General features: G+C 39.3%; 2 protein-coding genes across 2 annotated transcripts in view; one reads left to right on the forward strand and one right to left on the reverse strand.

Moving 5' to 3' along the window:
* The window catches only part of SLC9C1 (solute carrier family 9 member C1), a 124,607-nt gene that overhangs the window by 10,094 nt on the left and 89,659 nt on the right, over positions 1-24,854 (reverse strand). Inside the window, exons 15-19 of the mRNA XM_049852884.1 lie at positions 16,816-17,001; positions 13,808-13,957; positions 13,537-13,588; positions 11,632-11,780; positions 1,899-2,024 (exon numbers count right to left, since the gene is read on the reverse strand). Coding sequence (XP_049708841.1) covers positions 1,899-2,024; positions 11,632-11,780; positions 13,537-13,588; positions 13,808-13,957; positions 16,816-17,001 — 663 coding nt within the window. The remainder of the gene's footprint in view (positions 1-1,898; positions 2,025-11,631; positions 11,781-13,536; positions 13,589-13,807; positions 13,958-16,815; positions 17,002-24,854) is intronic.
* The window catches only part of LOC126071864 (OX-2 membrane glycoprotein-like), a 317,661-nt gene continuing 297,208 nt past the window's right edge, over positions 4,402-24,854 (forward strand). Inside the window, exon 1 of the mRNA XM_049876240.1 lies at positions 4,402-4,417. The gene's annotated coding sequence lies outside the window, so the exon portion shown is untranslated. The remainder of the gene's footprint in view (positions 4,418-24,854) is intronic.

Consider the following 24,854-nt stretch of genomic DNA (forward strand, 5'->3'; position numbering starts at 1 on the left):
ATTTAAAAGACAAAATTGGAATTATGAATTGTAAAGGAGGAAGGTGAACATTCATGGCTGTATGAAATTTCAGATGAGATATTTATACGTGAACTAGGAAAGAAATAATCTAGTAATAAGAATGTAATCACCAGTTGCTATCAAGTTGATTCCAACTCACGGTGAACCCATGTGTGTCCGAGCAGAACTGTGATCCACAGGGTTGTCGATGGCTAAATTTTTCAGAATTAGATCTTCAGGCCTTTTCATGTGAGGTGCCTCTGGGTGAACTTGAACTTTCAACCTTTCGGTTAGTAGCAGAACAACTGTTTGTACCGCATTGGTAGTTCAGCCTTCCAGGCTGGAGAGCTGGGCTCAAGCCATGCACAGTCACCAACTGCCTACTGGTAAAGGCTTGCATATTGCTATGACGCTGAACAGGTTTCAGTGGAGCTTCCAGAGTAAGACAGACTAGGAAGAAAGGCCTGCAATCTTCTTCCAAAAACCAGCCATTGGAAATCCTATGGGTCACAGTGGTCCCACCCAAAACCAATCATGAGGATGGTGCAGGACTGGGCAACATTTTGTTCCATTGTGCATGGGTCGCCATGAGTCAGGGACAACTCATTGGCAGCTAACAACAACATGTCATACACAGGGCTGGCAGTCATTTACCTAAACAGTGAGTCCATCTGTCTTTACTGCAGCAAACCCATTTATGGCTCTCCCATTGCCTACATAACACGGCCTAAGCTTCTTATGTAAACTTCAGCCTACCTCTTTTCTTTCACATTTTATAATCCGACACACTCAAATGTTGTAGAACTCTGAAAACACTACGCCTGATTCCCTAAACACATTATGTGTTCTTCTCCTGCTCCTCTGACTCTTGGCTCATGTTCTCCCTACTGCCTGGAATGCTCCTTATTTGCTTTCTTGTCCTGATTAATGAACAAAACTGTGAACTTTTGAGGATTGGAACTATACTTTGTATTTTTGGAAGGTATTATATATTTCCTGGGTATCAATTTGAACCCATCCAGTGGTGCTGTTGAAGAAAATCCTTGAGATCTGCTTCTGTAAAGATTACAGCAAATGAAAACCCTATAGAGCAGCTCTGTTCTGTAACACATGGGGTTCCAGTGAGTGAGTCAGGGTCGACTTGAAGGCAATGGGTTTATATAGTACCTTTAATCACTTTATTAAAAATGGCAGGCTGTAGAGCTAGATTGCCTGGCTTTGAACCCCAGCTCTACCTCTAACTGGCTATTTGACCTTGAGAACTTACTGAGTCTTTGCATTGATCTCCTCATTTGTAAAAAAAGGGTAATAATTGCTCTTACGGGAATGTTTTTGAGGGTATCAAATGATATAATCCATGCAAAAAGCTCAGAACACTCCCTGAAAAATAGTATGTTTTCGGTAAAGGTTAGTTTTTATTGTGTGCATTCCCAGATCCTAGCATTGCGTATGGCATATGTAGCACATTCTGGTGACGTGAATGAACGGAAAGTGTCAATGAACAGTTCAGTGGTATGCTGAGTATATTTCCATAGGAGCAATAAGCAGGGAAAGTTTGAAAATAAGTGAAAACAAAGAGCATTTCAAGAAAAGTAAATAGCATCCACAAAGGAACAGAGTTAGGAAACAATATAAAGTGCTTGGGGCACCAAGGCTCATATAGCTGGAGTACAAGGGGTACGTGACGAATGGGCAACAGAGGATAACAGTCGAGAGGTAAGCAGGAGGCAGATTTCCAAAGAACTTTGCATATCACTCAAAGAGATCTTGAGTTTATCCTACTGGCAATAAGTTGTTAAAGAATTTTAAACTGGGCAGTATCATGATTAACCTTTATTTTGTACAAGATTATTTGTAGGCACATTGAAGATGCTATAACTAGGAAATAAAAATGTTACCTGAATGAAGGCTATATGATCTTGGTCTTTATCTAGCCATGGAATATGATACAGTGCTTCTTCAATAGTAAGAGACCTGATCGTTGGTTGGAAATCAAGCATCTCTCTTTTTTTGGCCATGATTAACTAAAACCACAAAAATTTAAGAAAGAAGATGAACCAAACTGCTGTTTGTAGAATGTTTAAAACAATTATGACCTTGTATTATTTCCTATTCTTGTTCTTCTGAGACTTTTGCTGTCCCGTAGAAACCAACCTCTTACAGTATTTTCTACCTCCTTACGTTATCATTATTCAGAAGTCATAGGTTCAGCTTTTTTAAAGTAACTTTTTTGAAGTATAAATTGAAGTAGAGCATACACACAAAAAAGTGCACAAGTATTCACGTGAAGAACATTTACAAAGTGAAAACATCTGTGTGACCAGCAGCCAGATGAAATTATTCACTGGACCCCGAATCCTCCTTCATGTTCCCATTCTGTCATTGGCCCTTTCCAAAGATAATCACTACCCCAACTTCTATCACCACAGTTTAGCTTTCTATTTGGTTTTGAGCTTTATGTGCATAAAATCAAAGAGTACGTACATACTTGTTTATGTCTGGTTTCATTTCCTCAATATTATGTTTCTGATATTTATCTATGGTGTTCCAGGGAGCAAAAGCTTATTCATTTTCATTGTTGATTAGTATTGCGCTGTATGAATATACCAGTTTTATTTAACTACTGTTGATGGACACTTGAGTTATTTTGGTTTGGGACTATTATGAGTAATGTTGGCTACACAGCCAGAGGTTTAACTACTGGGTCATAGGATATACATATGCTCGGCTTCAGGCAATATTTTCCAAAGTGGCTGCATCAATTATGCTTTCACCTTAATGCTGGAGAGAGTCCCAGTTGTTCCACATTGTGGCCTACACTTGGTACTGTCAGTTTTCGTCTCTATTTTCTTTAAATTTTAGGTGTTATGGTGGTTGCATATTTGGCAATTCATTTTGGTTTGAACATAAATTAAGCTTATAACAATGATAGTTGGTACCTTTCCTTATGTTTATTGGCCACTTGAATATCATCTTTTGCTAAATGCCTGTTCACATCTTTTGCCTGTTTCTTAAAAACGAGTTGTCCTCCACTAAATAGACAATAGATAAGTGGTAACTTTGATGAAGGGTAAGACAGTACACAATACTGGGGAAACCAGCACAACTTGTACAAGGTGCGGTCCTGGAAGCTCCATAGACACATCCAAACTCCCTGAGAGACCAAATTACTAGACTGAGGGCTGTGGGAACCATGGTCTCAGGGAACATCTAGCTCAACTGGCATAAAATAGTTTATAAAGAAAATGTTCTACATTCTACTTTGGTGAGTCGCGGCTGGGGTCATAAAAGCCTGTGAGCAGCCATCTAAGATACTAAAGACACAAGGGAAAAATTAGCCCAAAGGACTGAAGAACCACATCTACCACAGCCTCCACCAGACTAGGTTCAGTACAACTAGATGGTGCCCGGCTACCACCACTGACGGCTCTGATAGGGATCGCAATACAGGGTCCTGGACAGAGCTGGAGAAAAATGTAGAACAAAATTCTAACTCACAAAAAAAAAGAACAGACTTACTGGCCTGACAGAGATGGAGAAACCCTGAGAGTATGGTCCCTGGACACACTTTTAGCTCAGTAATGAAGTCACTCCTGAGGTTCACCCTTTAGCCAAAGATTAGACAGGCCCAGAAAACAAAATGAGACTAAAGGGGCACACCAGCCCAGGGGCAAAGACTAGAAGGCAGAAGGGGACAGGGCAGCTTGTAAGAGGGAACCCAAGATCAAGAAGGGAGAGTGTTGACATGTCTTGGGGTTGGTAACCAATGTCACAAAGCAATATGTGCACTATTTAACGAGAAGCTAGTTCTGTAAAACTTCATCTAAAGTGCAATAATAAAAAACTTTAAAAAGTGAGTTTTCTTCTCGTTCTTATTGATTTGTAAGATATTTTTATGTATTCTGAGTATGAATCCTTTCTGAACATATTTATTTTGCAAAATGCTCTCCCATTTTGCAGATTGTCTTTATATTCTATTTTTTTAATAAAGAGTTCTTACTTTTAATATTATTTAAATCCAATTCTGTGTCCTATTTGAGAAATCTTTGCCTACCCCAATTTCATGAAAATTCTGTTATTTTTTAGAAGCTTAACTGTTTTATTTTTATTGGGGGACCTCGTACCACCAAGAAAGTAGTGCCAGGAGCAGAGCGTGCCCTTTGGACCTGAGATCTCTGGGCTGAGAAGCTCCTAGTCCAGGGGAAGATTGATGACAAGGACCTTCCTCCAGAGCCGAAAGAGAAAGAAGGCCTTCCCTGGGAGATGGAGCCCTGAATTTGGATTTCTACCCTCCTAAACTGAGAGAAGCCTGATGTGTTTGTCAGTTTGTCATACTGTAGGGGCTTGCATGTTGCTGTGATGCTGGAAGCTATGCCACTGGTATTCAGATACCAGCAGGGTCACCCATGGAGGACAGGTTTCAGCTGAGCTTCCAGAATAAGACAGACTAGGAAGAAGGACCCGGCAGTCTACTTCTGAAAAATATTAGCCAGTGAAAACGTTATGAATAGCAGTGGAACATTCTCTGATATAGTGCTGGAAGATGAGCCCCCTCTGTTGTAAGGCACTCAAAAGATGACTGGGGAAAAGCTGCCTCCTCAAAGTAGAGTCGACCTTAATGATGTGGATGGAGTAAAGCTTTTGGGACCTTCATTTGCTGATGTGGCATGCCTCAAAATGAGAAGAAACAGCTGCAAGCATTCATTAATAGTTGGAACCTAGGATGTATGAAGTATGAATCTAGGAAAATTGGAAATCACCAAAAATGAATGGAACACGTAAACTTCAATATCCTAGGCATTAGTGAACTGAAATGGACTGGTATTGGCCATTCTGAATTGGAAAACCATATAGTCTACTATCCTGGGAATGACAACTTGAAGAGGAATGGTATTGCATTCATCATCAAGAAGAACATTTCAAGATCTATCCTGAAGCACAATGCTGTCAGTGATGGGATAATATCCATATGCCTACAAGGAAGTCCAGTTAATATGACTATTATTCAAATATATGCACCAACCACTAGAGTCAAAGATAAATAGAAGATTTTTATCAGCTGCTACAGTCTGAAATTGATTGAACATGCAATCAAGATGTGTTTATAATTACTGGTGATTGGAATGCGAAAGTTGGAAACAAAGAAGAAGGATCAGTAGCTGGAAAATATGGGTTTAGTGATAGAAACAATGCTGGAGATTGAATGATAGAATTTTGCAAGACCAACGACTTTTTCATTGCAAATACCTTCTTTCACCAACATAAACAGTCACTATACACATGGTCCTCATCAGATGGAACACACAGAAATCAAATTGACTACATCTGTGGAAAAAGAAGATGGAAAAGCTCAATGTCATCAGTCAGAACAAGGCCAGGGGCCGACTGTGGGACAGATCATCAATTGCTCATATGCAAGTTGAAGCTGAAACTGAAGAAAATCAGAGCAAGTCCACGAGAGCCAAAATATGACCTTGAGTATATTCCACCTGAATTTAGAGATCATCTGAAGAATAGATCTGACACATGGAACATTAGTGATTGAAGACCAGATGCGTTGTGGAATGACATCAAGGGCATCACCCATGAAGAAAGCAAAAGGTTATTGAAAAGACAGGAAAGAAAGAAAAGATCAAGATGGATGTCAGAGGAGACTCTGAAACTTGCTCTCCAATGTCGAGCAGCTAAAGCAAAAGGAAGAATTAATGAAGTAAAAGAACTGAACAGAAGATTTCAAAGGGCGGTTTGGGAAGACAAAGTAAAATATTATAATGACATGTGCAAAAAGCTGGAAATGGAAAACCAAAAGAGAAGAACATGATTGGTGTTTCTCAAGCTGAAAGAACTGAAGAAAAAATTCAAGCCTCCAGTTGCAGTAGCAAAGGATTCTATGGGGTAAAGATTAAATGACGCAGGAAGCATCAAAAGAAGATGAAAGGAATACACAGAGTCATTATACCAAAAAGAATTAGTTGATGTTCAACCATTTCAAGAGGTAGCATATGACCAGGAACCTATGGTACTGAAGGAAGAAGTCCAAGCTGCTCTGAAGGCATTGGTGAAAAACAAGGGTCCAGGAATTGATGGAATGTCAATTGAGATGTTTCAACAAACAGATGCAGTGCTGGAGGTGCTCACTCAGGTATGCCAAGAAATATGGAAGACAGCTTCCCAGCCAACTGACTGGAAGAGATCCATATTTATGCCTATTCCCAAGAAAGGTGATCTAACCGAAAGTGGAAATTATAGAACAATATCATTAATATCACACACAAGCAAAATTTTGCTGAAGATCATTCAAAAACTGCTGCAGCAGTATATCGACAGGGAACTGCCAGAAATTCAGGCCAGTTTCAGAAGAGGACATGGAAGCAGGGATATCATTGCTGATGTCAAATGGATCCTGGCTGAAAGCAGAGAATACCAGAAAGATGTTTACCTGTGTTTTATTGACTATGCAAAGGCATTTGACTGTGTGGATCATAACAAATTATGGGTAACATTGTGAAAAATGGGAATTCCAGAACACTTAATTGTGCTCATGAGGAACCTTTACATAGATCAAGAGGCAGTTGCTCGGACAGAACAAGGGGATACTGATTGGTTTAAAGTCAGGAAAGGTATGAGTCAGGGTTGTATTCTTTCACCATACCTTTTCAATCTGTATGCTGAGCAAATAATCCAAAAAGCTGGACTATATGAAGAAGAACGGGGCATAAGGTTAGAGGAAGGCTCATTAACAACCTGCGTTATGCAGATGACACAACCTTGCTTGCTGAAAGTGAAGAGGACTTGAAGTGCTTACTAATGAAGGTCAAAGACCACAGCCTTCGGTTTGGATTACACCTCAACATAAAGAAAACAAAAATCCTCACAACTGGACCAATGAGCAACATCATGATAAATGGAGAAAAGATTGAAGTTATTAAAGATTTCATTTTACTTGGATCTACAATCAACAGCCATGGAAGCAGCAGTCAAGAAATTAAAAGACGCATTGCATTGGGTAAATCTGCTACAAAGGACATCTTCAAAGTGATGAAGAGCAACGATGTCACCTTGAAGACTAAGGTGCACCTGACCCAAGCCACAGTATTTTCAGTTGCATCATATGCATGTGAAAGCTGGACAATGTCTAAGGAAGACCAAAGAAGAATTGATGCCTCTAAAGAATGAACAAATCTGTCTTAGAAGAAGTACAGCCAAGAATGCTCCTTAGAGGCAACGATGGCGAGACTGTGTCTTACCTACTTTGGACATGTTGTCAGGAGGGATCAGTCCCTGGAGAAGGACAACATGCTTGGCAGAGGACTGGGTCAGCGGAAAAGAGGAAGACTCTCAAAGAGATGGATTGACACAGTGGCTGCAACAATGGGCTCAAGCATAACAATCATTGTAAGGATGGCTCAGGACTGGGCAGTGTTTCGTTCTGTTGTGCATAGGGTCGCTATGAGTTGGAACTGACTCAGTGGCACCTAACAATGACAACAACTGTTTTATATTTTACAGTTATGTCTACAATCCATCTGGGATTAATTTTTTGTACGTGGTATGAGGTAATTACGCAGATTCATGAATGAAATAGGTGCAAGAACTCACAAAGAAAACTACAAAAATCATTGAGGCAAAATTAAAACATAATTAAATACAGGGATATCATGCTAATAGATTGAATTCATATTACAAAGTTGTCATTTTTTTTCCAAATTGATGCAATTCCAATAGAAATTTTAGTAAGTTATTTAGTGAAAATTGACAAGCTGATTCTAAAATTAAATACGAAACACCAAAATAGTCAAAATAATCTTGAAGAAGGAAACTGGCAGATGCACAAGGCCAGATATGAAGGCTTATTATTAAGTTTCAATAATCAAGAAGGTGTGATATTAGTTCAATGATATGCAAATAGAGCAATGGAATAAAACTGACTCCAGAAACTCATTCACACAAACACGATCACTTAATTTATGACAAAGTCTCCACAGAGTGCATTGGGGGAGATGGCCTTTTCATAAATCATTATCCACATGGGGAAAAAGTTGAATTTAACCTAGCACTGTGATGCAAACTATTCCAGGTTGCATTGTTTCTGTTTATTATTTTCATTTCCTACAGGATAAACTTTCCTCACAATCAAGTGCATCAGTCTTGGTTTTCTAAGTCTAAAATTCCTAGTCTTTTTTTTGGTTACTTTCTAACATCTCTTTCTACTTGGGGTTTTTGATAGCCTTGTGTTTTAGAGCATGGGCTCTGGAATTAGAATGGCTGGATTAGAACACTGTCTTCATGCTTACTAGCTCTCCAGCCTTGAGCAAGTTTTTTAAGCTCTCTGTGTCTCAGTTCCCTCTTCTATAAAATAGGGACAGCAATAATACCCAACTCACAGGGATGTTGTGAGGATCAAGTGAGTACAGACTTATTATTATTATTTATTATGCTTTTATTATTCCCCTTTCTGCATCATTTTTACCATGATCTTCTGCAGGTTTTGTTATACTTTATGTTTTTTTGTTCAGTGAAGGGTCTTTCCCTATAATTGAATCCACAGACTGCACCATTAAACTGTAAAATAAACATCAAGCTAAAAAAACACCCTGCGCTGACCATGGTGAGTTTTTCTTACTCATATACGGCACACAGGCAATGTGTGGTCATAGAATAACCTATAGAAGCACAAGCCAGACCATCTGCATCTTATGGAAATTATTCCGCACGCCTCAGTAAAATTATGGCAACTGGTGGGCTTGGGTTGATGGCAACAGGTTGGTTTGGCGGGCTTGGGAGGCTATGTTGTTTTTGTTAGTTGCTTTTGAGTTCCGTCCGACTCATGGCCACCCCATGTGTGCTGGCTAGAACTGTGCTCCACAGGGTCTTCAAGGCTGTGACCTTTCGGAAGCAGGTGGATAGGCTTGTCTTCCGGAGTGCCCCTGGGTGGGTTCAGAGCACCAACCTTTTGGCTAGTAGTCAGTGCCTAACCATTTGTGCCACCAAGGGGCTCCTATATGTCGCTACAAAATCTCCTTTTAAATGTCAGTTTATTAATTATACAAGTGATACATGAGAACATGCCCAAGTAAGGATTCCAAGCATTATGAAAAATACAGAATAAAAAGCTAAGGCTCCCTTCATCTTCCTTCTACCCTTCCTGTCCCTACCTCTGGATGCAATCAGTACTAAAAGTTTGATATATATTCATCTAGATAGTTTCACAAAGTATTACAGATATGTGTATATAGAATTAAAAAAAAACCAAGTTGATCATATTATACATACTGTTTTAAGAATTACTTTATCCCTACTAACACTATATGTGTGAATTTTTCATGTTAGTACATATTCTTGTTAATTTATGCATAATTCATTTGCATAGATGTATCACACTTTATAAAATCCCCCCCAAATTGATGGGCATGTAGGTAGTTTCTAACATATATGTCTGAACATATATCTTTGTTTACTTTTGAATATCTGTAAGATTGATTCTTACACATATAATTGCTGATTCAGAGGGTATGCATATTTAAAGCTTCCATTTGTTAAACTGCCCTACAGAATGGCTATACTTATTAGCATTTTTTTTTCTGGTGTATTTAAGTGTGAATATTTTCTCACAGGAGTCCCTGGGTGACACAAATGGTGACGTGCTCAACCACTAACCCAAAGTTCGGCAGTTTGAACCCACCCAGAGGAGCTTCTCAGGAAAGCCTTGGTGATCTGTTTCTGAAAGATCGCAGCCTTGAAAACCCTTTGGGGTGCAGCTCAACTCTGCAACGTATGGGGTTGCCATGAGTCAGAATCAACTTGAAGGCAACTGCTTTTCCTTTTCTCATAACCTCACCAGCATTAAACACTTACAGTTCCCCCCCCTTCATTATTGCTGTTTTAATAGGTAAAAATGGTTATCTATTAATTCTTAAGTTTTCATTTCCTTGGTTACTAGGGATGTTAGACACCTTTTTGAATCATCATTGGCAATTTTTCTTTTTGTGTCAGTGAAATGCCTCTTTCATAGCCTTTTCTCACTTTCTATAAAGTTCTTTGCCCATGGCAAGAATGATGTGGCCTATATAGCATAAAATATTTGCTATCTGGCCCCTTACAGGGAAAGTTTGCAGACTTCTGCTCTGGTGAAACATGTATTCAGGTTTTTATTACGGTGTTCCAGCTCTTGTCACATGGGTGTTGCATATTTTGTGTTAGGTTCAAACTTAAAGAATTAGAGTTTTTAATTGCTGTTGTGAATAGAATATTTTTCTATTTTTTTTTTATTGTTGGGGTAGAATTTTGCATGTTGATCTTACTTCTGAACACCTCACTGGATTCTTATCAGTCCTGTGGCTTATCAGTTAACTCCCTAGGATTTTTCATTAAGCATTCAACTACTATATTTTCTGTCCTTTCTGAGATTTTCATCTCTCAAATTCCTTTCTTTCCTTCTTGTCTGGGCAAAGACTTCCAGGCGCCTCATTCAATACTTGGAATGACAGTGGTCATCCTTCTTTTGTTCCTGATTTTGACTGAGGATGTTTTTGGCCATCTAATACAATGTTTGCTGCAGATTGTTAATAGATAGAACCAAAAACCAAACCCATTGCCACTGAGTCAATTCCGACTCATAGAAACCCTGTAGGACAGAGTAGAACTACCCCATAGGGCTTCCAAGGAGCACATGATGGATTCGAATTCCCGACCTTTCAGTTAGCAGACATAGCTGCCTTTTATCAAGTTAAGAATGTTCCTTCCCGTACTAGCCTGCTAAGAATTTCTTGAGCATTCTGAATGAGGGTTGAACTATAACAATTGGTTTTTCTTTATTGATCACTTTATAAATGAATTACATAGCTGCTTGGGGGAGATAAAAGCAGTCAGCATACTATTCTTTTACTATATTTCCAGAATCAATTTGCAACTATTATATTTAGGAAGAGTTTTGCACTTGTATTCACAAGTGTAAAAGCTTTATGTTTTTTTTATTCTTAAATTGTTCTCTATTTGGTGTCTTATGGAATGAGTTAGAACGCTTTCCGTCTTTTTACATGTCATGGTACCATTTAAATGACTTAGAGAAAGGAAATGCAGGCCATTCTAACCCTACTAATGTGCGTTTTTTAAAATAAATCATGGTTTCTATGTCATTGTTGTTAGGTGCCATCGAGTCTGCTCTGACTCATAGCAACCCCACGTACCACAGGACGAAATACCGCCCGGTCCTGCCCCATCCTTACAATCGTTGTTATGCTTGAGTGCATTGTTGCAGCCACAGCGTCTTCCTCTTTTCCGCTGACCCTGTACTGGTTTCTATAGGAGAAATTATTTTGGTGTCACAGATAATTCCCAGGAACATATTGACAGCCACGCTAGCCCTGGATGAAGAATAGACTCATCAGACCTTGGTTTAGGGACAGAACAGAGAGACTGTCTCTCACTGGCAAGAATGGGAAGAGAAGTTGGGCACTGGGGCTGCAGGATGGAAACTCCTTATGGTTGGTGCTTATCTTTAGAAAATTATTCTAAGTCAGACATTCATATCTCAGGGAAGTCCTGTATTGGAAAGACCCAAAAGTAGGTTTAAAGATCACGACTGACTATATGTCAAATGAGTACGTTCTTTCTGAAACTATTCTATCTTACCTGATTAATTTCAGAACCTTCAATTTTATGAATAATTCCTTTTAACCTGAAAACCTTCACGATTTCTCTAGCAATATTGAGCATGACGTTAATCTGTTCCTTTGTTTTCATAGTGATGGCAGTTTGTGGATGATCATACTCTAAGTAGCCTGAATGTAACAAAATATTTTCAGATGAAATAAAGACAGCATTTTAAATATTCCCTGTGCATATTAGCTAACATTTCTGCTCCAAGCCGCTGGAGTACAGCTCTCACACAGTGACATGTCTCTCTCCCTGCTGGGACTGCTGCCATCACCCACTGCTTGCCAGGTGCACCAAAATTCTGTCTGCCACTTTCCTTGGCAGAAGCTCATGCCTGTGCCTGTGCCCATAGAGAAGGACAGACAGCCCCAGTCCTGGGATCACATGGATTCCCCTGCATCTGGAGCTCATGACCCACTTTCCTGTTCCATTTAAACTGGGATTTTTGTGCTCAGCTATTGTTCAGATGAAGTGGTCTCACTCAGCCTCATCCATCCATGTTCTCAGGCTTATCTGATCTGGAGTCCTGGGCACCCACCACAGTTTTCCCACTTAGGCTCTACATTTTGGGCTTTTTGTTGATAGTGCCTCTGGTCCGGTGTGAGAACTCTCTGCCATGCTGGGTCACTCCAGCCTGACCTCATTCCCAGTCCTGACTTTCTCTGTCTTTTTGCACCAACCACCTGGTACCGACCGCCTTTTTCCTCCTCTCACATGAGGTTTCTGAAACATATCTTCTAGCTTCTGTATTACAATGTTGTCACATCTTGCAAAGTAACTCTTCTCCCCCCATGTCTGCTCTACCTAGGTAAGGAGCTTCCTTCCCCAGCTTCACCTTTGGTAACCGCTGCACAGTGCAAGTTTCAAATAAAGCTCAACGACAAAATCTCTATCAGCTCTGACTTCCCCCATCACATTTCCCATGAAAACCACATAAAGGTGCTTGTCAACAGTCCAGCTGCAGCTCTGCCTTGTGGACACCCCCCTTCCTTTTCCCCATGTGCCCCATCAGGTGTGCAGGGAACGCCAGGGACTGTGAATATAAATAATCTTTAAATGTTTCCAGCCTCTCTGTCTTGATTCACATTCGACCTTATCACGCCTCAAAAATTACTATTACGTCAAGTTAAAACAGTGTGTCTGTGACTCCCAGGGTATTTCTTACACCGGGAGCATGAACTCAGAGAAAGGGCTATTGCCACGTTTGGGCACTGAATCCCCCAGCAATCCTAACAAAGACCTGTGAGCGAGACAGTTCTGGCTTCAATTCATGGTAAGGTCTAAAGCCTAGGAGTCCCTGGGTGGCGTAAATGGTTAATGAGCTTGGCTGCTAACCAAAAGGTTGGAGGTTCAATTCACCCGGGAGGGCCTTGGAAAAAAGGCCTGGCAATCTACTTCCAAAAACACAGCTGTAGAGAACCCTGTGGAGCAGTGCTACTCTGACACACATGGCGTCTCCGTGAGTTGAGACTGACGTGACAGCAAGTGGTTTTAAGGCAGCTCTGTGGGAGGTGGAGAGAGAGGGTGGCTTCTTTCCTTCTGTGGCTCAGGAAGGTATGCATGTCTAGTTTGGAAGAGAATAGACTTTATAAGGTGGACCATGGTATGTGTAGTCGTGCCATGCTCATATGCACTCTTTAAACAGACATTAAAGGCCTTCATTGTGCAATAAAGCAGAGGGGAGCATGGAGAGGTAATGATATTATTCCCACCCAACCTAGAGGAACTCTTTGATCATTGATGTTATCTCCTTTATTATTATTAGCGTAAAGGTTTTTTAAAGGTTTCCTCAAAGACCAGTTTAGTGTCTAACCACTGCCTTTCTGAAGAAGTGATGATAAGCTGCAGTCACGCTGAATCTTTGGGGTGAGAAGCACCTACCTAGCTCTTTCATGGCACGTCCCGTATTTCTTGTTACCCGCTTTAGCAACATCTACAGAACAGAAGACATGTTACCCCCGTTGGAAAAATGGACTATTAGAATATATCTTTACATTTGCAACTGATGAATTTTTAACCTAAATTATCACTTTAAAAAATACGATGGACAGCTTTTCAGGGATTAGACATTAAAAAAAGACAAAATGTGATCGGGGAAGCTAGCTGAAGGGGCGGGGTGAACTCTTTTCTTACCATTTAAGGTTTTCCTTACCTGCTTAACCTGCTTAGAACTTGAAATGTGATCAATTATAGTCATTATGTCGGCTTCACCTTGGACGTATCCTTTTAGTATAGCATACCTAAAGGACAGCTGTTGGCTCATTCTTTTGTCTATCAGCTGCAGCAACTTTGGTGTTACAAGCTGCAAAAACAGGACTACCATTTAATATAAATCATACAAATTTTTCTTAATTATATGTTGATTAGTTTGACCAGGGTAAACCTGTTGCCATCGAGTCGTAGAGACCCTATAGGACAGAGTAGAACCACCCCATAAAATTCCCAAGGAGCACCTGGTGGATTCGAACTACTGATCTTTTGGTTAGCAGCCATAGCTCTTAACTGCTATGCTACCAGGGTTTCCTTGATGAGAGTACCCACTAACCACTGCCAATAAGAAATGAAGCAGTCTCAAAGGTAATGACAGTAACTTGCCAAGATTCTTACTTATTTTATGCATGACTTCATGATTATAGCTATTTCCCTGTAACTAATAATGTTGGGCACCTATGTGAAGTTTACAACTTTATCCTCCTTATTTCCCTCAAAGAAAATTAGATGCTATTTTCAACCAGTGTAAATTCTTGGAAAACTGTGTGATTAACCTTTGGGGCTTAGGTTTTAGTAAGTCCATAAAATACTTCCACTTTTGCATACTAAATCTCCTACTAAACTTTCTACTAGATGCTCCTTTGGGGTTAGAACCCACCACAACCATATTCCTTGTTAAATTCCACAATTAACTTTTTTGCTCTTCATTTATTTGCTAAGGGTTTGTTTATCCTGTAACATTGTTCAGTTACCCTGTCTTCAGAGCTGGTTGTTCCCTATGCTTTCCCTGTCTATGAGCCCCAACCCCATACTCTACCCCCAACAACCCGTCACTGGTCCTCATAAAGCTTATACTCATTTCTTTAAGATTCAGCTCAAATATTACGTAATAAAGGAAGCCTTTTCTGTCCCACAGCATTCTGTGCATGTCACTGTCTTTACCAGCAATGTTGGTATATATGGATTTCTTGTCATATTCTTTCTACGAAAAGCTCTGTTGGGGCAGAGACTATATCTCACTTTTCTTATATTCCAAGGGCCCACTGTTTGATATAAGGTAAGCGTTCAAGATTTCCTGAATGTATAAACAAACTTTTCCTAAGTGGTTTAACGGTTTCTTTTTCTAAAATGGTTGGTAGAATCTGTATATTCTTCTATCAGGAAGAATTCACTAGTCATTGAATACATTAGACTTACCTTACTCAGGTTAAATCACACATTCAAATTAGTTAATGGCCCCATATTACACTAAAAGGGAAAAGGCTATTGGTTGCATGCGTTTAAACTTGATTGATTTCTTGGAACATAACCTCTCAGTGGCAAAAGACATTTGTGAACCTATGTAATAAAGTGCTAAATGTGAAGATTGTAATCTGTTAGCTTCATTACCACTGTTGGCTTTCTGTCTCCACAGCGTCTAGCATACGGATCTCTGGATGTGCTATGTGTGTGTGTCTTGTTTGTGTCTGAATAGAGAAAGACACAGAGAGGAGGAGAGTGCTATAGATTGAATCGTGGCCTCCAAAAAGATACTTCGAAGTCCTAACCCCTGTGCCTATGAAGGTGACCTTGTTTGGGGAAATAGGGTCTTTCTTTGACGGTATTACCTGTTAAGTCATACCAGAGTAGGGTGGATCCTGACCCTAATCCCTTCTAACCCATAAAACCCATTGCCATGGAGTCGATTCTGAGTCATAACGACCCTAGAGGACAGAGTAGAACTGCCCTGTAGTGTTTCCAAGGAGCACCTAGTGGATTTGAGCCCCCAACCTTTTGGTTAGCAGCTATAGCTCTCAACAACTACACCACCAGGGTGTCCCATCCCTTCTTAAAAAAGAAAACAAACTCAGTGCCGTCGAGTTGATTCCGACTCATAGCGACCCTACAGGACAGAGTAGAACTGCCCCATAGAGTTTCCAAGGAGCTCCTGGAAGATTCGAACTGCCAACCTTTTGGTTAGCAGCCGTAGCACTTAACCACTATGCCACCAGGGTGTCCAATCCCTTCTTAGTGGTGTCTTATAAAAGGGGATAACAGACATGGAAACAGAGTCACACACAGAGGGAAGGGAGGTAGAGATCACTCAGTGAGAGAAACAGATGCTTCCATAAGGAGCAAAGATACACCAAGGATTGCCAGCAGCTGCCAGAAACCAAGAGAGGCCATGGAATGATTTTTCTCTCAAGGCCCTCAAAAGGAACTGCCACGGGCAATACACCGGTTGGATCTCCAGAACTGTGAGAACAAATTTCCGTTCTTTAAAGCCACTCATTTTGAGGGATTTTGTTATGGCACTCTAGGAAGTAAGAGACAGACTACATCTGGGTCCACTTAGGCTTCATATTGCCATTTGTGAAGGAATGGGCTTCACATCATTGAAATAATCACAGAGAAAATACATAGCTGCCCATCGTTATTGTTATGCAGCGGATTTTTGCATTGAATTTGATAATGCAAAGATGTATTAATCAAAGGTAATTTCCAATGCCACAATTCTAGAATAGCACGAATCTATATAATACTGAATGTACATTTAAAATTTTTTTTATTTATATGAATAAATGTTTATGCTTTGCCACTCTGAATGCTTTGCCTAGTTTTTTGTTTTGTTGATATTCATATTTTATTCCCCAGGTATTTATAAGATAAGCATTATTTTGGGCTTAATTTGTATTTTATATGGAAGTTTTCATGTGCCCTCCTGTATTCTAAGGAAAAATTGTGTCAAGTATATCTATAACTTCATGCGCTAAATTTCTAATATAGTTTGGGTTTATTCCTAATATTAAATATTATAAAACTTAATTTGTCAAAAGGAAGCTAAAATTTAAAATGTAAGTGTTAGTCCAAAAGGAAGTGGTAACTATTAGACTAGTAAATCAATTTAGTCCATATTTCATGAAACAGTTCAGGAGAAATTTGAAATTGCATGATTTAACTGTTCTTTACCTTCAAAATGCGTAGTAAACGAAGCAGTCGAATAATTTTTATGAAGACCATTGTTTTAATGATAGTAAATTGATATTTATTGTCCTCTAAATGAATAAATGCTTCACCTATGATACCAACAAATGTAATTGCTAACTCGAATAGGTTCCAGGTATGTAAAAAATATTCCTTCCTCATGGCTGCCATCTGTTGATTTAAAAAGAAATCACATTATTTCGTTTGTTTTGCTTTTACTACATCACTTCCACAATAACAGAAACATTACCATTTAGGCTTTTTCTCTGATCCACTTTAAGACTCTGCTTGTCTGGAATACCATAGGAAACCAAAATTAAACAAACAAATAAAAGAAGAAGTAAACAAATCAAGTTCATCATTGTCCTGTAGTAGAGGAGAGGAACACTCAATAGGATTATTGGTTTAGGATTGTCGCAAATGGTTAAGTGCTTGGCTACTAACCTAGAGGTTGGTGGTTCAAACCCACTCAGCTGAGCTGCAAAGAAAAGCCTGGTAATCCGTTTCCATAAAGATTACAGCCAAGAAAACCCTTTGTAGTAGTTCTATTTTGTAACACATGGGGTTATTGTGAGTCAGAAATGAATTGACAATGAAGCGGGGCCAGGATGGCAGAATAGTCAGACACTTCCTGTGGTCGCTCTTACAAAAAAGACCTGAAGAAACAAGTGAATTGATTATAGATGATAATCTAGGAGCCTTGAATACCAAAAAACAAAGCTGAAGAGTTGAACTGAGTGACAGGGGGAGGGAGAGACAGTTCAGAAGCAGCAAAGAAGTGCCAGACTTGAGCTAGCTGGCACCCTGCAGGCTGCATTGGCTGAAGCACTCGGGCTGAGGCAAGCAGTGGCACTCAGGACATGTTTTACCACCTCAGGAGGGACTGGCTGGCAGAGAGTCTGCACAAGCCTCCGGAGCCAGGGGAAGTGGTGTTGGATGTGTGAAGGTCAAGTGCAAGCATCTAACCTACCACATGGAATTGAAATAACCCTTCCCCCTCTGAGACTTTCTTATCAGAGAAGAACCTCTTTTCCCCTCACCTCACTTCCTCCCAGCTCTGCTCTGATACTAGTCCAGCAGTATTCAACAATTGTCATGCCCCCTAAGCCAGAAATATGAGCTATCTCACCCAAACCAGTCTCACAGTTTTAGGGAAAAAACAAGCAAATGAACAAACAAAAATCTGCCAACTCCCCTAAGCTGGGTACTCAGGACTAACCATGCCCAGACCAGATGCACAACTTTAAAAAATCATCATGACCCCTCAGCCAGGAATCCAGGGCAGGCACTGCCCCTTTGCCTAGGCACAGGCATAAGGGGTCCATGGACTTCAAATGCCCTTCACTCCTGACTAGACCTGTGTGGGCTGATTCAACAGCCTAGGCTTTCATTAGCATAGAACAACAGGTTATATGCCTGAAGCCTATTTTACAACTGCAACAGCCAAGGGGGGATAGCAGATTCATGACATTTGACACTGCTCTGCCCATTAAGCAGGGTCCTCACCTACCAACATCAGGGGCCTCAGTACTGGCAGATTCACCCAGTCTGCCTAGCCACCCATGACAGGGTTCTGAGAATAACTGGTGCCTCCCAGCCCTTCCAGCCAACAGCATTAGATGCCCAAAGTCTGGCTGCAAAACTCATCCACCTATGTGCTCTAGGGGACAGGGAACATGCCTCCCACCTAGGCACTTACGGGCAGCCATCAGCACCCTACCTTGCTCAGCAAATAGCCTCCTACTGTAGCCAGGTACCTGTGCCTGCTCCAATCACTCTTATGTAGCCCTGCCCATTTAGGACCGTAGGTGAGAGCCTGCACCACACACTCAGTGACCAACAACCTGGAAACCTGAGCTGAATCCACACAAGAAAAGTAAAGGGACTCCTGGGCTCATATACCTAGTAACAGCTCTCACCACCTGGTGACAGGACAGGAGAGCTTCAAAGATGCCAATGACCAAAGTAGCTCACATGTCCAGCCTATTTGGACACATCAAAACAAAACTAAACAAAACTAAACAAAAACATAGAACACAGTAAGCAAACATACAATAAATAAATTTAATAACATTGATGGCTTGGAGACAACAGTCAATATCAAATCACATAAAGAAGCAGACCAAGATGACTCTGGCAAGTGACCAAAGTAAAGAATCAGGAAACCTTTTGGAGGAAGAGAAAGTCTTGGAATTACCGGAAGTAGAATTCAAAAGATTAATATACAGTGCTCTTCAAGAGATCAGGAGAGAGATCAGGCAAAACACAGATCAAGCCAAAGAATACACAGACAAAACAATAGAGGAATTCAAGAAAGCTATACAAGAACAAAATGAAAAATTTAACAGGCTGCTAGAATCCATGGAGAGACAAAAAATAGAAATCCAAAGATTAAAAGTAAAATTTCAGAATTAGACTACTCCATAGAAAGTCATAGGAACAGAACTGAGGCAGTGGAAGTCAGAATTAGTGAGATTGAAGATAAAGCACTTTGCACCAAATTATTTGAAGAAAAATCAGGTAAAAGAATTAAAAAAAAATGAAGAAACCCTAAGAATTATGTGAGATGCTATCAAGAAGAATAGCCTACAAGTGATTGGAGTACCAGAATGGGGGGCGGGGTGGGGGGAGGGAAGATAACACAAAATATGGAGAGAATTGCTGAAGATTTCCTAGCAGAAAACTCTGATATCGTGAAGATATCTATCCAAGAAGCTCAACAAGCCCCATACAGAGGAGATCCCAAAAGAAAGCAAGACATATTATAATCAAACTTGCCAAAACCAAAGATAAAGATAGAATTTTATGAGCAGCTATAGGGTCATAATGAGTCAGAATTGACTTGATAGCAATAGGTTTTTTTTTTTTTTTTTGGTTTAAGGATAAAGGAAAAGTCACCTAAAAAAGGAAGTCAATGAGACTAAGTTCTGACTACTCAGCAGAAACCATGCACACAAGAAAGCAATGGGATGACATATATAAAGCCTTGAAGGAAAAAAATTGCCAGCCAAGAATTATATATCCAGCAAAAGTGTCTCTCAACTATGGAGGTGAAATCAGAGCATTTCCAGATAAACAAAAGTTAAGGGAATTTGTAAAAACCAAACCAAAATTATAAGATATATTAAAGGGAGTCCTCTGGCTAGGGAACCAACAATATCATATAACAACCCAAGACTAGAATGCAGGATTCAACAACCAGATATCAACCCAGATAGGGAAGTTACAAAAGTAAGTCAAAGCTAAAACACTGAAAATAAGAAAACAGATACCAATACAAAAATGATAACAACATTAAAACAAAAAAGAGGGACTAAATAGTGTAATCATAGAACTTTCATATGAAGAAGAAGTTAAGGTGATGTCAAGAAGTAAAAGATTGGTTTAAACTTAGAAAAATAGAGGTAAATTTTAACGTAACCACAAAGGAAACTAACTAATCTACCCATCAAAATTAAAAAGAAGAAAAACATAAAGACTCAGCAAATGCAAAATCAACAATAATGAAAAAGATGAAGAGAAAAAGCATAAAGAAGAAATGACTCAGCACAGAAAAAAAACTGTCAACAACACACAAACAAAAAATACATCAAAATGGCAGCATTAAACTCATAAAAAAAAACTCATAGCTATCAATAATTACACTGAATATAAATGAACTAAAAAAAAAAGAGACCAATAAAAAGACAAAGAGTGGCAGAATGGATAAAAAACATGATCCGTCTATATGCTGCCAACAAGAGACACACCTTAGACTCAAAGACACAAACTAAAACTCAAAGAATGGAAAAATATATATCAAGCAAACAACAACGAAAAAAGAGCAGGAGTGGCAATATTAATCTCTGAAAAAAGATAAGGAAGGACACTATAATGATAAAAGGGTCAATACAGCAGGCAGACATAACCATAACAAATATTCACACACCCAATGACAGGGCTCAAAAATACATAACAGAAACTCTAACAGCATTGAAAAGAGAAATAGGCAGCTCCACAATAACAGTAGAAGACTTCAACACTCCACTTTCGGTGAAGGACAGAACATCCAGAGAGGAGCTCAAAAAGACATGGAAGATCTAAATGCCATAATCAACCAACTTGATCTCATAGACATATACAGAACACTCCACCCAACAGGAGCCAAGTATGCTTTCTTTTCTAGTGCACATGGAACATTCTGCAGAATAGACTACATATTAGGACCCAAAGCAAGCCTTAACAGAATCCAAAACACTGAAATATTACAAAGCATCTTTTCTGACCATAAAGCCATAAAAGTGGGAATCAATAACAGAAAAATCACAGGAAAAACAATCAAATACATGTAAACTGAACAACACCTTGCTTAAAAACTACTGGGTTATAGAAGAAATCAAAGATGGAATAAAGAAATTCATAGAATCGAATAAGAATAAAAACCCATCTTACCATAACTTTGGGGACACAGCAAAAGCAGTGCTCAGAGGTCAATTTATAGCAACAACTGCACATATCCAAAAAGAAGAAGGGGCCAAAATCAAAACATTAATGCTACAACTTGAACGAATGGAAAGAGAGCAGCAAAAGTAGCCCTCAGGCACCAGAAGAAGGTAAATAATCAAAGTTAGAGCAGAAATAAATAAAATAGAGAGTAGAAAAACAATTGAAAGAGTTAATAAGACTGAAAGCTAGTTCTTTGAAAAGATCAACAAAATTGATAAACCATTGGCCAACCTGACAAAAGAAAAACAGGAGAGAAAGAAAATAACCCAAATAAGAAATGAGATGGAGATATCACAACAGACCCAAATGAAATTAAAAGGATCATAACAAAATACTATGAAAAATTTTACTTCAACAAATTTGAAAACCTAGAGGAAATGGAGAAATTTCTAGAAACACACTACCTACTTAGAGTAACGCAAACCGAGGTAGAAAAACTAAATAAACCTATGACAAAAGAAGAGATTGAAGACGTAGTTAAAAAAAAAAAAAACTCCCTCCCCCCCACCAAAAAAAAATAGTTCTGGCCCTGATGGCTTCACTGGAGAATTCTACCAAACATTCAGAGAAGAGTTAACACTACTACTACTAAGGTATTTCAGAGCATAGAAAAAGATGGAATACTCCTGAACTCATTCTATGAAGCCAGCATAACCCTGATGACAAAGCCAGGTAAAGACTCCACAAAAAAAAAGAGAGAAAATTATAGACCATTATCTCTCATGAACATAGATGCAAAAATCTTCAACAAAATTCTAGCCAATAGAATTCAACAACATATCAAAAAATAATTCATCATGACCAAGTGGGATTCATAACAGTTACGCAGGGAAGGTTCAACATTAGAAAAACAGTTAATGTAATCCATCACATAAATGAAACAAAAAAGCACACGATCTTATGAACTGATGCAAAAAAAGCATTTGACAAAGGCCAACACCCATTCATGATAAAAACTCTCAGCAAAACAGGAATAGATGGGAAATTCCTCAACATAATAAAGGGCGTTTATACAAAGCCAACAGCCAGCATCACCCTAAATGGAGAAAGACTGCAAGCATTCCCCTTGAGAATGGGTACCAGACAAGGATGTCCTTTATCACTGCTCTTATTCAACATTGTGCTGGAGGTTCTAGCCAGAACAATAAGACAAGAAAAAGAAACAAAGGGCATCCAAATTGGTAAGAAAGAAGTAAAAATATCCCTAGTCACAGATGATATGATCTTATACACAGAAAACCCCAAAGGATCCGCAAGAAAACTACTGGAACTAATAGAAGAGTTCAGCAAAGTGTCAGGATAGAAAATGAACATTGAAACCTCAGTTGGATTCCTCTACACCAACAAAGAGAATTTCAAAAAAGAAATTACCAAATCAATACAATTTATAATAGCCCCCAAGAAGATAAAATACTTAGGAATAAACCTGATCAGAGATGTAAAAGACCTATACAAAAAAAAAAAACAAAACTGCAAGACACTACTGCAAGAAACCAAAAGAGACTTACAAAAGTGAAAAAATATACCATGCTCATGGATAAGAAGACTCAACATTGTGAAAATGTCAATTCTACCCAAAGCTATCTACAGATACAATGCAATCTTCATACAAATTCCAATGACATTTTTTTAACAAGATGGAAGAACATATCACCAGCTTCATATGGGACAGGAAAAGGTCCTGGATACATAAAGCACTACTGAAGAAGAAGAGCAAAGTTGGAGGCCTCACAGTACCTGATTTTAGAGCCTACTATACTGCCATGGTAGTCAAAACAGCCTGGTACTGGTACAACAAGAGATACATAGACCAATGCCACAGAATTCATAACCCAGATGTAAATTCATCCATCTGTGAGCAGTTGGGAAAGAGTAGTGGTTAAAAGCTATGGCTGCTCACCAAAAGGTCAGTAGTTCAAATCCATCAAGTGCTCCTTGGAAACCTTATGGGCAGTTCTACTCTGTCCTATAGGGTTGCTATGAGTTGGAATCAACTTGAAGACAATGGGTATGAGCAATTGATATTTGACAAAGGCCCAAAGTCCATTAATGGGGAAAAGACCGTCTCTTTAACAAATGGTGCTGGCATAACTGGATATCCTTCTGCAAAAAAATGAAACAAGGGCCACATCTCTCACCATGTACAAAAACTAACTTGAAATGGATCAAAGACTTAACATAAAATGTAAAACGATAAAGATCATGGAAGAAACAATATAGGGACAACACTGGGAGCCCTAATATACAGCATAAACAGAATACAAACCATAACAATGCACAAATACCAGAAGAGAAACTAGATAACTGGGAGATCCTAAAAATAAAAACACTTAGGCTCATCAAAAGCCTGCAGTAAAAGAGTAAAAAGAGAGCCTACAGACTGGGAAAAAAATTTTGGCTATGACATATCCAGTAGGGGTCTAATCTCTAAAATCTGCAAGATACTGCAACACCTCAACAACAAAAAGACAAATAACCCAATTAAAAAACGGGCAAAGGATATGAACAGAGACTTCACCAAAGAAGCCATTCAGGTGGCTAACAGATACATGAGAAAATGCTCATGATCATTAGCCATTAAAGAAATGCAAATCAAAACTATAATGCAATACCATCTCACCCCACCAAGGCTGGCACTAACCCAAAAAACACAAAATAATAAGTGTTGGAGAGATTGTGGAGACACTGGAACACTTATGCACTGCTGGTGGGAATGTAAAATGGTACAACCACTCTGAAATTCGATTTGGCACTTCCTTAAAAAGCTAGAAATAGAAGTTCCATATCATCCAGCAATCCCACTCCTTGGAATATATCCTAGAGAAATAAAAGCAGTCACATGAACAGATATAGGCACACTAATGTTGATTGCATCACTGTTCACAACAGCCAAAAGACAGAAACAACCCAGGTGCCCATCAACAGATGGATAAACAAATTGTGCTGTTTTTTACACACAATGGAATACTACATGATGATAAAGAACGATGACGAATCTGTAAACCTTCTCACAACATGGATGAAGCTAGAGGGTATTATGCTGAATGAAATTAGTCACAAAAGGACAAATATTGTATGAGACCACTATTAAAAGCACTCTAAAAAAGGTTTAAACACAGAAGAAAACATTCTTTGATGGTTACAAGGGTGGAGAGGAGGAAGAGTGGGATTCACTAACTAGACAGTAGACAAGAATCACCTTAGGTGAAGGGAAGGACAATACTCAATAAAGGGAAAGTCAACACAATTGGACTAAACAAAAGCTAAGAAGTTTCCTGAACACAACCAAATACTTTGGGGGACAGAGTAGGTAGGGCTGGAGTCTAGGGACCATGGTTTCAGGGAACATCTAGGTCAACCGGCATTACAAAGTTTATTAAGAAAATGTTTTGCATCCCACTTTGGTGAGCAGTATCTGGGGTCTTAAAAGCGTGTGAGGTGCCATCTAAGATGCATCAATTGGTCCCAGCCCATTTGGAGCAAAGGAGAATGAAGAACACCAAAGACACAAGGAAGATACTAACCCAAGAGACAAAAGG

The sequence above is a fragment of the Elephas maximus genome, chromosome 1, assembly GCF_024166365.1.
Source record: "Elephas maximus indicus isolate mEleMax1 chromosome 1, mEleMax1 primary haplotype, whole genome shotgun sequence".
In the NCBI taxonomy this organism is placed as follows: domain Eukaryota; kingdom Metazoa; phylum Chordata; class Mammalia; order Proboscidea; family Elephantidae; genus Elephas; species Elephas maximus.